The following is a 12,596-nucleotide window of genomic DNA, read 5'->3' as shown; positions in this document are numbered from 1 at the left end:
CGCTCTCCCACACGTAGGGACAAACTTCCATTACAATATGTTATAGCCTTAAGGATGTGAGCGTCCTTTTCTGTTTTTATTATTATTGGAGCTCTTCCCGAGCTCATGCAACGTACTAGCTAGATGCTATTGAAAGTACGCTATTCCATGCATAGATGATATATAGACGCTACTGTATAGATAATCAATTGGCGACAATATTTGCAACAATAGATCTTGGAGTACCTTCAAAACCAAAGGTTTAGCTACGCGCAACTTGTAGATAGGTTAACCTATTTGGAACATTCATTATCCAAACGATCCGAAAAGACCGGTGACGGACAGAATGAGCTGGGCCTCTGACTGTATTCGCTCACTGCAACGGTAAAGACCTGCAGAGCGTAGGAGCTTGAGAACCCGGGAAGGGTGTCATATAACAAGTCATCATCGATTGAGATATTGACTGTATGATCCTGAATCACCCTAAGGGTCATTGAAGCGTCAGAGACGTTGTCCGGCTTATTGGTAGCCGGCTTGTTTACTTGATTACTGGTCATTTGGCGTGGAGCGCATGATTTGCTGTGAGGAACGCGGAAGGGGAAGTTGAAGGCATTGTTGGGTGTGTTTTTGAAGGGAGGGTCTACGCCGCGGGAGAGCCGGAAGCGATCATCTGAGGGAGGAGATAGATTCCCTTGATGAGTGAGAAGAGACTGGCTCAGGACAGGAAGAACAATGGACTCCAGGATAACGTTCGTGGAATCCATTTCGCTCTCAAATCTCGAATCAAGTTCCTGTCAAGTCAAGAGTCAGATACAGGTTGTGGTGCGACGAAGACCGTTTACCACGGAAGGGGCAGATACCTCCTCAAGGGTGGTACTCATCTCGTCGGCCCAGATAAGAATAGATGTGCTGCAGGTTTCTTCGTTGATATCGATGACTTCCAAGCGAAGCGGATCAGAGTTGTCGGAATCATCAGTGTCGTCGGTATTGTCAGTGTCATGGCACGAAACATTAGGACTTGTACCCGTGGGCGAACTAGGCTGACATTGGCGACGGTGGTGGGGGCGAAGGAGGGTGGGGTGCATAATGACGAGAGGAAACGTGGCGAGGGCCACCACAGACCGAAGAAAAGTGAAAGAAGAGGAGAGGAGCGAGTCAGACGTAGACATGAGCAATGCTTTGCTATGAATCCGGGGCACAGCGGTGGCAAGGAAGAAACGGGAAAAGGATGGGGAGGTGCATTGATATACCTGAGGAAACAGGAAGCTACAGCAGACGGGCTCGGCCAAAGCAGTGATAGGAGAACCGACTAATCAAGGATTGATATCGGGTACACAATGCACTCTGGGTTATGCATCGCAGCACTTTGTTGGCGTTCGCAGGACCAATGTTGGGTTTGAGGCCTTGTAATCTATGGATAGAGGAGAGTGTTAGTTGAAAGATATGAGAGGCACGCATCGACCACACCTGGTACCCGTTCATACTGGTATTGCATCACAAGGAAGCCGTCGCTGTGCTTCGGCACTTACAGTAGGTAGAGGCTCGTCTCGGCCGATAAGACGACTCCCATAGATATCTGTCACGGAACCCACCGACATCCAACTTTGCTGAGCATTTCCATCACCGATCAAAACCTAAGCTTGCTGTAGATTAGACGGCAAGAACATTAACCCAGTGCATACAGCCTGTTAGTTTGTGCCTGATTCTGGGTAAATTGTATCCGTATCACAAGGACGTATTTCCCCGGGTAGCTACCCGACAGGGATATCAGGCCTCAGGAACAGCGGACAACCAGAAGATCAGACGCCTGAGTCATGGGCGCCGCTACCAGCATAAGTTCGGAGTGTACCGAACGAGTGGACAAGAGATATAGCGGGCCTACAACATAAAAATAAGCATTTTTCATACTTTAACATTGACCTCCCTTTCTTTACATCAACCGGGTTCAACAAATTGAAGCAACTGTACCTTAGATGCAACGCTTTATCCTGAAATGTAAATCCCTGCAGTGGAAGATCGAATTATTCGTATCTTCAACATTTCTGATTTCTTTACCGTATCATGCTTGGCAGTAAGCTGAGGGTTAGGGTTATTAGTTCATCCGATCACCTCATGAGCCGGACTAAGGCAGCAAAGGTATATCTTAGTTGAGCAAGAATTCATATCAAAGGTTGAAAGCAAACGACGTTTTTGCACACTGGCAGCTGACTTGCAACTCACTCTGATATAGCACGGCTCTTTGAAAATCAGAGACCCTGAAATGCCTTGAGTATGATTCGGGGTATGGGACCACGTACCGTTGTGGCCGCCGCAGTGCTGACCGGACCGCCGATGTCAACACAAACATAGCACTACAACAGCCCAGGTGCGATCATAGTCTCGCGGAAGCTGCCGCCGCTGGGCTGAGGAACCTGATGCTTCATGGATAATGGAAGCAAGTATGATTCACACAAGAAATTTGAACGCTGAGCGCTGGCGCTGAGATCTGGGATCTGAAGATGTGATGCGTTGTGCATGCGCGGCATACATGGACGAATCACATCGCACTGTGATGCGCGCGAAAAGGGAGAAAGGCAGCGAACGAAGGCAATGAGCGGAGATTGAGCTCTATTTTGCTGATGAGGGCGAGGACACCCTTATCGCGTGTTTCGACCAAGACCCTAACCCTAGTAGCCTTCATATTGCACGAGAAAACACAAGCCGGATAAATATTGAAGATACGAGTAAAGTAAAATGATCGGCGGGTATTAACCAGTAGAAGTCGGATATCGGAACGTGTACTGCCCCAGACACTCGGCGCAATACTGGCGCAATACCGTAAGTACATACCAACTTGAAGTAACGTTACCTTCAACTTCCGCTGTTCAAGCCAAGTTTTTAAGGGTCGATGGCTAACCTGCTTGCCTAGGTAATTTTGATCTTGTTTGTCCGACATCTCATCGATCTCATCGATCCATCTTGACTCTTACACTCTCGTAAGCCGACAAGCAAATGAGGGCTAGCGCCCATTTGAGCCTTTCAGAAGACTGACGCGGAAGAAGGGGAAGGTGCGTTGAACCCGAGTTGGTCCATGGTGCACGATTCCCTTCAGCGTGCCAAGTAACAAAACTCACAGTATGGCAAATTCTACAAACCTGATCCTCGCTATATATTTTCCTTGAATTCATATGTAATTGTTGGTGGCTAGCACTAGGGAACACTGATGGCCTACGCTATCCTTTGTGAGCGTTTTATCACATATATATCATAAGTCGCCTCCCTGACGATGTCACCGTCTGAGCTCATGGTAACTCTGACCCTTTAAAACGCGTATCCCTACCAATGATAGTATTACACAACCGAGTTGAATCCATCATCCATCCATCGGCGCTTCTTAAGCACGCACCTCGGACACTGCTAAGCTTTGACATAGAAGTCATACTGGGTGGTCATCCACACAAGGGACACAGCTTGTTGGTGGAGTGTTGAACAACGATCGAATGCGGACATAGGTGTGATAGCAACTCACTCGAAATCACCAGGGTGCTGAACACCGGGGACATAACCTTGGCTGTGCGGTAGACAAAAATCTCGGAGGTGAAGTGACCAAAGGCGATCAGGTATGTTAACAAAGCCATGTCATAGATGCTGCAGGTGATATGAGCAATTGTCCCCATATGTTCGAACGACGTCAGACCTCTTGTTGTTAATATGATATGCCGCATATCCTCTCACCACCGCAGAAGTGAGTGTCCATACCGCGAACGTCCTCGCGTGGAGGTTTGTGACTGACATCTTTGCTTAGCAACTCGCGCGCAGCAATAATCAGACATGGCAAACCGGACTGAGGGGGTGCAAGGCCGTATAATCGACGCGTGAATTTGAGTGTAGCGAAGTTTTGAACCGTATTGAAGATGGATAGGGACGCGGCGACAAGCTGGAATTTAGGCAACAAGCCTTCCGCTTGGGGTAGAACTGAAGAAGGTGTAAACCATGCTATATTTGTCAGAGAAAGATGGAACTCACAGCGAAGGAACAAGCTGAGTGACGACATGCTGGAGGATCTATACTACTAACAACTAGTGCAAGCGCTTGCGCCGACCGTCTATGCTGCTGCGAATCGGTAAGACAAGCCCGGGCAGACCAAGTGAGAATATCTGTGTTTATATAGCTCTACAGCTAATAATAAATCATTGAGACGCAGCCCTGTACATGTAAGGCACACGTATGGATGCAGCAGGGTAAAGTGGCTGCGCATACTGCATGAAAACTCCAATTGCCAAAAGTTGTGACTTAAGTTATGAATATAGGGCGAGCAGCCATGGAAAGCTGTAGTAGTGCTAGTATACTAAGTCTTAGTCGTTAGTTATTACGAAATTCTTGCGCGTGAGAGGTCAGACATACGGCGATTATATTAGGATATCCACAATGCAAGAAAGTCAGGCAAAGCATGGGAAGGCGTGATCAGAAGGATCGTGCATCAGTGAAGTCGAAATACCGGAAATCGTTTAGGTTGGCCATGAGGCCGCCGCATCGCCGTCTTCAACGTTCCGATGCCATTGCTTGCGAAAAGTGCTCATTGAGATTCTTTATTTGTAGATTAGATGAATGATGAACGATGAACTCTGCTGGGATGGCCATGGGAATCTATGGGACTGAGATTCGTATCCCTTGGGCAGATCGTTTGGAAGGAAAATAGACGTTCCTTCTGGATCGAGACTCGGAGCCTTGTCCCAAGTATATCTCAGGGGGAGATTCTGGTAGATCGCGTCGGAATCAATCTCAATGAGACTCACATCCACCGGCGGAGTACAACACCCAGTCACAAGTGATGTGGAGTGATTCGCCGACTATACCTGGTCCTCACATGAGGTCGGTTAATTGGCGTCGTGCCGCTCCCAGTTGTGCAGCGGCGGTGATGAACGGGCTAGTGAATGGGAGACATTTGGCTGTTGAAACGTCAACTTGAGGCGTTTCAGCTTTCGTTAGCTGGATGCATGAGACAGACTAAATTAGCGACCCGACAGAGCTTGACACACGGAAAAGCACCAGCGGCAAACCTTGGCAGACATCGTCAGATGGTTAGGCGAGGCAGTCAAGATACCTAGCAATCCGCTGTAAGTTACCATCTCCAAGCGTCTTAAACTGTCTGTCGTGCTGCCGTGAGTACTAGTAAACGTTAGTAATATCCACTTCACTTGCTGATTCTTCATGGCTCTGGTCTTCTCTTCATAGGGAACTTATATCATACTTATTCTTTTCTTTCTGCACGACGCAAGGACACACGCAGATATGCATAGCGCGAGGCCCTCGGTGAGTGGCACTAGTTGTTCCTTACCAGTCATATTGAAAGCCTGTTGTTCAGTATCTTTTTGCATGAAGATGAGAAAGACATTTCAGGATTAAGGCCAAGATGGACAGCACATATTCCACTCAAGTTCAGCACCACACTTAGTGCCGTCATCTTCCACCTTCGACAATCGAACTCTCAGTCTTCATCGAAATTTCATCGTCAAGTCACGCGTGCCAACCGTACGTTTCCTAGGCGAAGGAGAATATTCAGCGTCATCTTTATCCCCACTCTCGCCTGGTTAGAGTCGCTCATATATGCCGCTGGCGGCATTATTATACCGCCTTCTCTCGCTGTCGGTTCCGAAGTGACCTTCAGATGATTCAGCTTCCCTGGACGAGGAAATTTTACCAATAGTATAGGCGAGGTAAATGATTCCCAAGGCGATGCCCTTCGCAAGTGATATAGTGATAGTCAACTGTGTTCATCCCGAGCGCTCCAGGTCGGTCGTCTGCACCGACTCAGGGAACCTTGTTGCATGATTTGGTTCTAGTAGGGAAAGCGCCCCCGTTGTTCTTCTGGCTGTTGCATCCGTCATAAAACTGGTGCACGGGCCTGCCCCACTCTCCAATCCACGCCTCCTTTTTGAAAACGCTCATAGATCTCGGGTTTCCTCAACTACGTTGCAAGATCCAGGCCCGAGTCTGCCCTATAGTTAATGACTCACCATCCGTGACAATCCTGATTTCGAGTTTCAACGTCGCCACCCGCTCTTAGTTTTCTCCGTAGTTCCGCTAATTTTCAGCGTCCGGTGAGCTTGTAATGTTTTAGAACTAGCGGATATTGACCATAGAGCTATTCGCAAGGCTTTAACATGTTTCGCCTACGGGTGGTAAATTAAGCGGCCTGGCACGTGTACTCGCGCTTCATCAAACGTAATTTCCTATCCTCGACTATGGCTGCGAGGTATAGCATCCTCAGTGACGACAGTATGCCGTATTACATGCTCGACGTGGTTACCTCAAACGCCAAGTTCGTCACGCACCTTCATTTTCTTTCTTCGTATACAACAATACGGCAGCGATGTCCCTTTCGCCGAGACCAATCTCCGACATATGGGATTTCTTTCTGGAAACTCGGGTTGTCAGTGAGGTCGTGCTCAAACGAGGAGTGCTGCTGAAATTATAGATGGATCCAGTCAATCAGAGCTGCAATTTAGGGCTGTTAGGCCGAGCTGCGAAGACAGGAGAATTGCCCAGCTGAAAACTCGATAATCAAGTTCCTGTCAACCTTCAGGTGTCGGTACGTGCTGAACGCTCAATATCTTGCTTCTGCATACTGATTCGACCATGTACACTGATAGGCCTGATGGAACTCACGCGAGGAGAGCTTGACGCATGTCTCATGATCTCCTCACTCCTCTCAACTTCATTCTACTATCTCATTGTAGGCATTGCCAGTGCTGTCCTCTATCCCATCAGTAAGTTTGAATGCCTGCGGTATTTCAGACTCGGATAGTATCTGACGTTGTGTCGCTCTTCAGGTTTGTTCTAGCTGGCATTCACCTCGTATCTTGAGGTCCCTTGGACTGTTCCCGAGCTTGCCACCGTTTTATTCGGGACAAGCATCCTCTTCGTCTTCACGTCGGACTTTACATACCTCATTGTCGTTGATTGGCCCATTGCTACTTCTGTGCTCGCGAGCAACAGCTTTATCCGTTCTTCGTTCGGATTCGCTTTCCCCTGGTTCGCGGGTGCCATGTACGAGCGCCTTGGTACAGCCGGTGCCACGGCGCTGTTGGCCGGCTTAACGACAGTCATCGCACCGCTCCCGAGAGTTTATCTTCCTCTGAACCAGATCCCCGGCCTTGGCCGTACTGTCTGAGGATAAATTGAAAGTGTATGCTCGCCAGTACTTCATTTCCTGTCAGATCCATATTCTACAAGATCGACGCTCGCCTCAGGCAGAGCTCGAGATTCGCAGCTTCGTAAACGATCGTACGTTGGACCTTGTTCTTGAAAATTATTTACACAGCTCGCGTATGCTTGTTTATAAATTATGACTTGTGTCAGGAACGTTACAATGGTGAAAGGCCGTCACTAGCAAGAGACCGCTACGGTCTTTTTATTAAGGGCTACGGGCACCTTTGATCTACCTACTCCTCCACGCTCGGGTCGCTTTGCATATCTTGTCTCACAGAAGCGCATAGATAGCCACCTTACGCTCGAGACCAATAACCATGGGAGAACATTTCTCCTGGTGTCTACTCAACTTTCGATCGCCTGTGAATTGCGACGACCTGAAAGCCTTACGAAGGTCGACAGATAGTTATCAAACATATAAGGTCCGGGAGTTGCAAGTTACGACGAAAGCCACTCGCGTCCAGATCAAACAAGTCGCCGGCACGATGGGTATCGCTGCCGGTAAGTGTATGCATGTGAAGCGAGCCAGACTGAAGCACATTGTCTTCGGGGAACCAACAATAGAAATGCGAGCACGCGGTCATACTCCCTGTGGAGGTTACCAGTTCGCTATGCCGGGCACGACCAGACGAGAGAGCAGGTGTGCCTCTGTGTGCCTCAGCTTTAAGTGACCATAGTGGAGTACGAAACCATCAGTAGCGCGGGATGGTTTGACGCTTCACTAATCTCGACAAATAGGGAATAAAGAGCGATCAATCAGGGAGTCGGGCGAAGTTGTAAACGGGTTCATAGGAGACGACGCATGTGAATTCACAGATTTGAAGCTTGAAGATCAGAGACCTCCTTGGAACCCCCTTAAGCTTCAACAAGATTGTGCGGTCACGTACCTTTCCGCATCTAACTTGTCCCACCGCAGGCTGGCTATGACCGCCGATCTCAGCACATTCATGCATGTGCTGCACCAGGATGAGGGGGCCTGCAATAAAAGCTTGGGTGCGATCATAATCCCGCGGACAACGTACCGCCATATTGAGAACAATCGGATGATGAAGCATGCGGAAGCGTGTGCGACTCGTCTTGAATATAGCTAGATCGAAATCTGAAGCGCTGAAGATGCGAGCGCCTATCACAGATGCACATGCGACGCGGGCCGATATCATTAGCCCAACGCTGCGCAGAGCGAACGCAGAAAGAGGAAGTCGATGAGTCGAAGGTGAAACCCTGAAGAGCGGAGATTGAACCTTTTTTCGGGAGCGTATCGCCCACTGCAGACAGGCTGCGATTTCTTTGTTACGAAAAGTCATTGAAGAAGGCGGACAGATGAAAGCCTTTTTCACCCGTCTTTTGCCTGCATTTGTGAGCGGGGAATGGATGAAAACACATCTAAATCAGGAAGGTGGACACCAAATGCGGTAATAACCCATACATTTACCAGCGCAAAATTGACGCAAACGTCGGCTAAAAGAATACCTTTTCCTTGCCTTTTCCTGTGCAAAAAAGGGTCCCAAACCTCGGAGGAAAAGGCTTTCATCTTACCACCTCTTTCTCTCGATTTCATCCCGGGTAAAATCGCTGTTTTCCTTGTGTTTTCCCGCAGTGGCCATGTCTTGTGGCACAGCACCGTAGGATAGCCTAGATCCTATTGGCTGACGGAAGTCGATAGTCGGACTTCGGAAGTCAGGACTCGGAGTTCGGGACTTTGTCGCGTCTCGACGCGTCTCCGATGTTCGCTCGGCGCTGTCCAGTATCTCTTGCCATACACATCGCGTTCTTGAGTCCATCCTTCTCTACCTGTTCTCCTCCGCCTCCCGGGTTGGCTTCATGACACTCGCCATTACCCATTCTATAGGTTATCACAGGTCCTGGTTCCACGTCGGTTCCCAGGTGCGAAATTTCTTCCAACTTTCAAACGATCAGCTCCTAACCATGTGCATACAGACCTTTCATTGCACGTAGTCCCCGCCCTACACCGTGTAACGACCTTTCCTTCCCAGTTTCTCTTCACCTTCTTTGCTTACGGAGTCCCTCTGCTACCTGTAGACACAAGCCTTGGGAATGAATGACTCGTCTAGCGACGCAACTGAACGGGGCTATCTCTAATATCGTCAAGTTTGACCGGTGCGACTTCAATCTACTGGTGCGTGGCATTCCTGTTCAATAGCATACACAATGACGGATTTGTTCCAGCATGCATAACGTGTATGCTGGGGCTCAAGAGAGGGGTATGGAACCGGGGGGTAGTCATTAGGATCGTAAGCAGTACGTTTGTGATTTCCTTCTTGTTCTACTTTATCCGTCTCATTTCCAAATCTTAGTCTCGACAACGCTCTTTCTCCCTCCACGGCCCATTATTATCCCAAGTCCTCAGTATTATTCGTCTTCGCGTTTATTTGGAGAGGTAATTGTGAATCCACGGAATATTTTGACTGTATATTGACTGACTCAATGACCACCGCAGCGAGCACCTCAGCTCTACTCACCTACACGGCCGACAATGCAGCTCTCCACTAAGCCATCATTGGCGCGTACGAAGAGAACCAGAAGACTGTGCTGCCAGCGTCGGTCACTGACAGCTCTCAAGGTCTCATTCGTGAATCTCTCGGGCTCCTCCCCGGATATGCTACACCAGAGCTCAAAGTCGATGTCAAGGATATCACTCTGGACATCTTGCGGGACCCCGAAGCAAGGAAAGAACAAGTCGAGCTCCAGTGAGCTACCTTCCTGTGCACCCGTCTGTGGAGTTTGCTGACATGACCCATTTAGCAAAAAAGCAGAAGGAGCGTTCACGCTGGCAATCACAGGCTTCGCGTTCACCCCTATGCACGCCATCTCCGACTGTATCAAGGACGTATACGCCCTTGCCAAGAAGAAGATCCTGGACGAATGGGATACGTACTCGCCGGGTCTGCAGGAGCAGTACAAGATCCAGCTGCAGAGGCTCGAGGATCCCAACAGCTCTCCTGGCGAGTTTGTCCTTGTCCCAGGATTCCTGAGCCACCCGAGTAAGTCGTGCTCTGAGGTAGTGTCTGGCTATGATAGGTACTGACTTGGCGTTCAGACCCTCCCAAACCCGGAAAGAAGTACTTCACAATTCTGCTGTGTCTCAATCATAACTTCTCTCGGGGAACTATCGTACGCCAGCTCCATCTAGTCAACCTTGCGGGGGCTAACACGTGTACTATAGCACTCAGTGTCGTCTGACCCCAATGGGAACCCGGAATGCGATCCTCATTACTTTGAGCATGACGTCGGTATGTGGAAAGGGACCCGCTCGGTTGCTGGTTACGTGTTCTCAGCTCTGCTGTAGACCTGCAGACGTTCGTCGAACTCGCCAAGTTCGTGCGAAAGATGGCTAAGACCTCGCCACTCCGCGATATCCTCGGTAAATCATCCTAGTTCTTATGCTCCATCCTGTACTCATATCCTCTGTCAGTTGACGAGCCTGAAGTCAACCCAGGTCCAGACTGTGACGATTCGCAGCTCGCAGGTACGTTTTCGCTTGAGATCACGGTGGATAGATTTGGCTGATTCAATCTCCAGAGTGGCTTAAGACGACGAGTGCTACTACATATCGTACGCTTCCTAGCCTTCAACCAAGTCAAGGTCTCTGATATCTTATGTTCAGACACGGTGGGGAGTTTGTCGATGTTGCCCAATGATAAGGGTGGTGTAGTCGACCCCAACCTTAAGGTGATATACTACTGCAAACAATTATCAACTCTAGTTATTGAACTCCTCGGCTTTGCCTATCTAGGTGTACGGCACTACAAATGTCCGAGTCGCTGACCTCTCGATCATTCCGCTCCATTTCGCGTCGCACACTCTTAGTACGTGCATCCACTTGAACCTTTGGTTCGCAGTGAAGTAACATTGTGCGTTGCGGTGTCTCTAGCAACTGCATACGCGATCGGTGCTCAAGGTATGCCAGCTTGTCGTTCAAGCAATGTGTGGTGACTGACTCTCTGTCTGTAGCCGCTGACATCATCGCTCGCGCTCATAAATAGAGCTACCTCCGGTTCTAAACGGGGTTGGAGTCTGCTTTCAGCTAAGATATCCACAGGTCCTAGCACGGCAAATGTAACATTTTTGTCTATCTGATCCTTCCTGTAAGCTGTCACACCTCGAAGTAGGGCCCTATGCTTGGTAGTATTTATGTGCTTTCAAGGTATGTGTCACGTAGTCTCAAATAACAAGGATACAAATACAATTCCACGGTGATGGTAATGTACTCGGTGAAATGCCTCAATTACATGTCCATATATCATTTAGACTGTGTTGTGTGAGACAGGTCAGGAACAGTCCTAGATTGGGGCCAGTATTGGTGTCCGGCGGGTAAGCATGAATTAACTCAGGCATATCTCGGGAATGTTTTAGAGAATGGTCGCAAATCGCTGGCAGATGCCCATCGGCTGCGGCCTGACCATGGCGGTTAGTCGATAATACTCAATATTCATACCAATTGTGTGGTGATTGATGATGCGCCTGTATGATGCCAAAGCAGATATCTAGGGTAAACGCTACGGTGCGAGTTTTTAGGTCCAAAAAATGAACCGGAACAGTGCCATATTGGTTTCATGTTCCCGAAGGGTTTCCTGAGCGCGGAAGAACCTATCCGGGTCAATAAACCCGCTCTGAACGCTGCCCTTTGTATTCATTTGGCTGACGCCTTTTAAAGGAGGTATTTCCCGTGCGGAGGATCGTTCTTGCTTTAGAACTTTTAAGATCAGAGCACGTCTATGGAAGTAGCTTCGAATAAGCAGCTTTCCAGCATGAACGGCATCTACATCTATATCTGTTACATCAAATCGTGAGAATGCAATACACTTCCTCAGCCAAGCATCATGCATCATGCATCATCAACACCATTTCTAAGAATGGAAGTTTGACCGGAGATCAAATTTTGAAACCTAACGTAACACGCCACACTACATCACTTACTGTGATTCACCGTCAGAATAGACAGACTTTTGTGTAACGCGTGTGGAATATTTTGCCTTCGCCCAACTTGCTTAAATTTAGGTTTGAGATGTCCTTGGTATGCGATCTACCTTACAAAAAATCGCTGAGTGACGCAAGCATAGGGTGCATGTGCAATGCACGAATCAGTGTTTTAGGCCGAATACCGTCAGAATAGACAGTCCGCGCGGGTGGCGATAATCCATATTAGGCAGGCCGTCCACCATAGCCGGTCTCAAAAAGGAAAGTCAGGGCGTTATCGCTGAGCCGAAGTCGCCGTTACAGCGGCTATAAGATTATGGCAAGGCTCGAGAGGACACTCTGTCATCGTTCCGACATATTGAGAGTTGTCGCCTTTTGCAGCGCCCAAAATTGTTTCAACGAAGGGTAAAGATGTCCTTAAAACATATAATAGCTCTATCATCCACACTGTGTCGCATGTTCACAGCTGGTTATCCGCCGAAGCTCAG

General features: G+C 48.7%; 4 protein-coding genes across 4 annotated transcripts; 2 read left to right on the top strand and 2 right to left on the bottom strand.

The window, feature by feature from the left end:
* Window positions 1–423: 423 nt before the first annotated feature.
* Window positions 424–1,148, bottom strand: CONPUDRAFT_155369 (uncharacterized protein; the record flags this gene model as incomplete). Its single annotated transcript, XM_007772105.1, has 3 exons — window positions 424–462; window positions 522–770; window positions 822–1,148. 3 exons carry the CDS (start codon window positions 1,146–1,148, stop codon window positions 424–426), a joined length of 615 nt encoding a protein of 204 aa, XP_007770295.1.
* A 2,227-nt stretch (window positions 1,149–3,375) lies between these two features.
* CONPUDRAFT_91179 (Erg28-like protein) lies at window positions 3,376–4,012 on the bottom strand (the record flags this gene model as incomplete). The annotated part of the gene is made up of 5 exons (XM_007772104.1): window positions 3,376–3,428; window positions 3,488–3,606; window positions 3,656–3,746; window positions 3,799–3,933; window positions 3,985–4,012. The coding sequence occupies 5 exons, from the start codon at window positions 4,010–4,012 to the stop codon at window positions 3,376–3,378; spliced, it is 426 nt and encodes a 141-aa protein (XP_007770294.1).
* Window positions 4,013–6,826: 2,814 nt separating this feature from the next.
* Window positions 6,827–7,239, top strand: CONPUDRAFT_58506 (uncharacterized protein; the record flags this gene model as incomplete). Its single annotated transcript, XM_007771565.1, has 2 exons — window positions 6,827–7,084; window positions 7,195–7,239. Coding segments are annotated over 2 exons (303 nt in total), but the record flags the coding sequence as incomplete, so codon positions are not given.
* Window positions 7,240–9,664: 2,425 nt separating this feature from the next.
* CONPUDRAFT_155367 (uncharacterized protein) lies at window positions 9,665–11,174 on the top strand (the record flags this gene model as incomplete). Its single annotated transcript, XM_007772103.1, has 12 exons — window positions 9,665–9,695; window positions 9,752–9,878; window positions 9,934–10,172; window positions 10,229–10,302; window positions 10,355–10,421; window positions 10,478–10,552; window positions 10,604–10,657; window positions 10,711–10,743; window positions 10,796–10,860; window positions 10,925–10,997; window positions 11,063–11,089; window positions 11,143–11,174. The coding sequence occupies 12 exons, from the start codon at window positions 9,665–9,667 to the stop codon at window positions 11,172–11,174; spliced, it is 897 nt and encodes a 298-aa protein (XP_007770293.1).
* Window positions 11,175–12,596: the final 1,422 nt, after the last annotated feature.

This window comes from Coniophora puteana (assembly GCF_000271625.1).
Source record: "Coniophora puteana RWD-64-598 SS2 unplaced genomic scaffold CONPUscaffold_8, whole genome shotgun sequence".
Taxonomy (NCBI): Eukaryota; Fungi; Basidiomycota; class Agaricomycetes; order Boletales; family Coniophoraceae; genus Coniophora; species Coniophora puteana.
The sequence above is the reverse complement of the archived record's forward strand: the minus strand, read 5'-3'. Positions and strand labels throughout refer to the sequence as shown.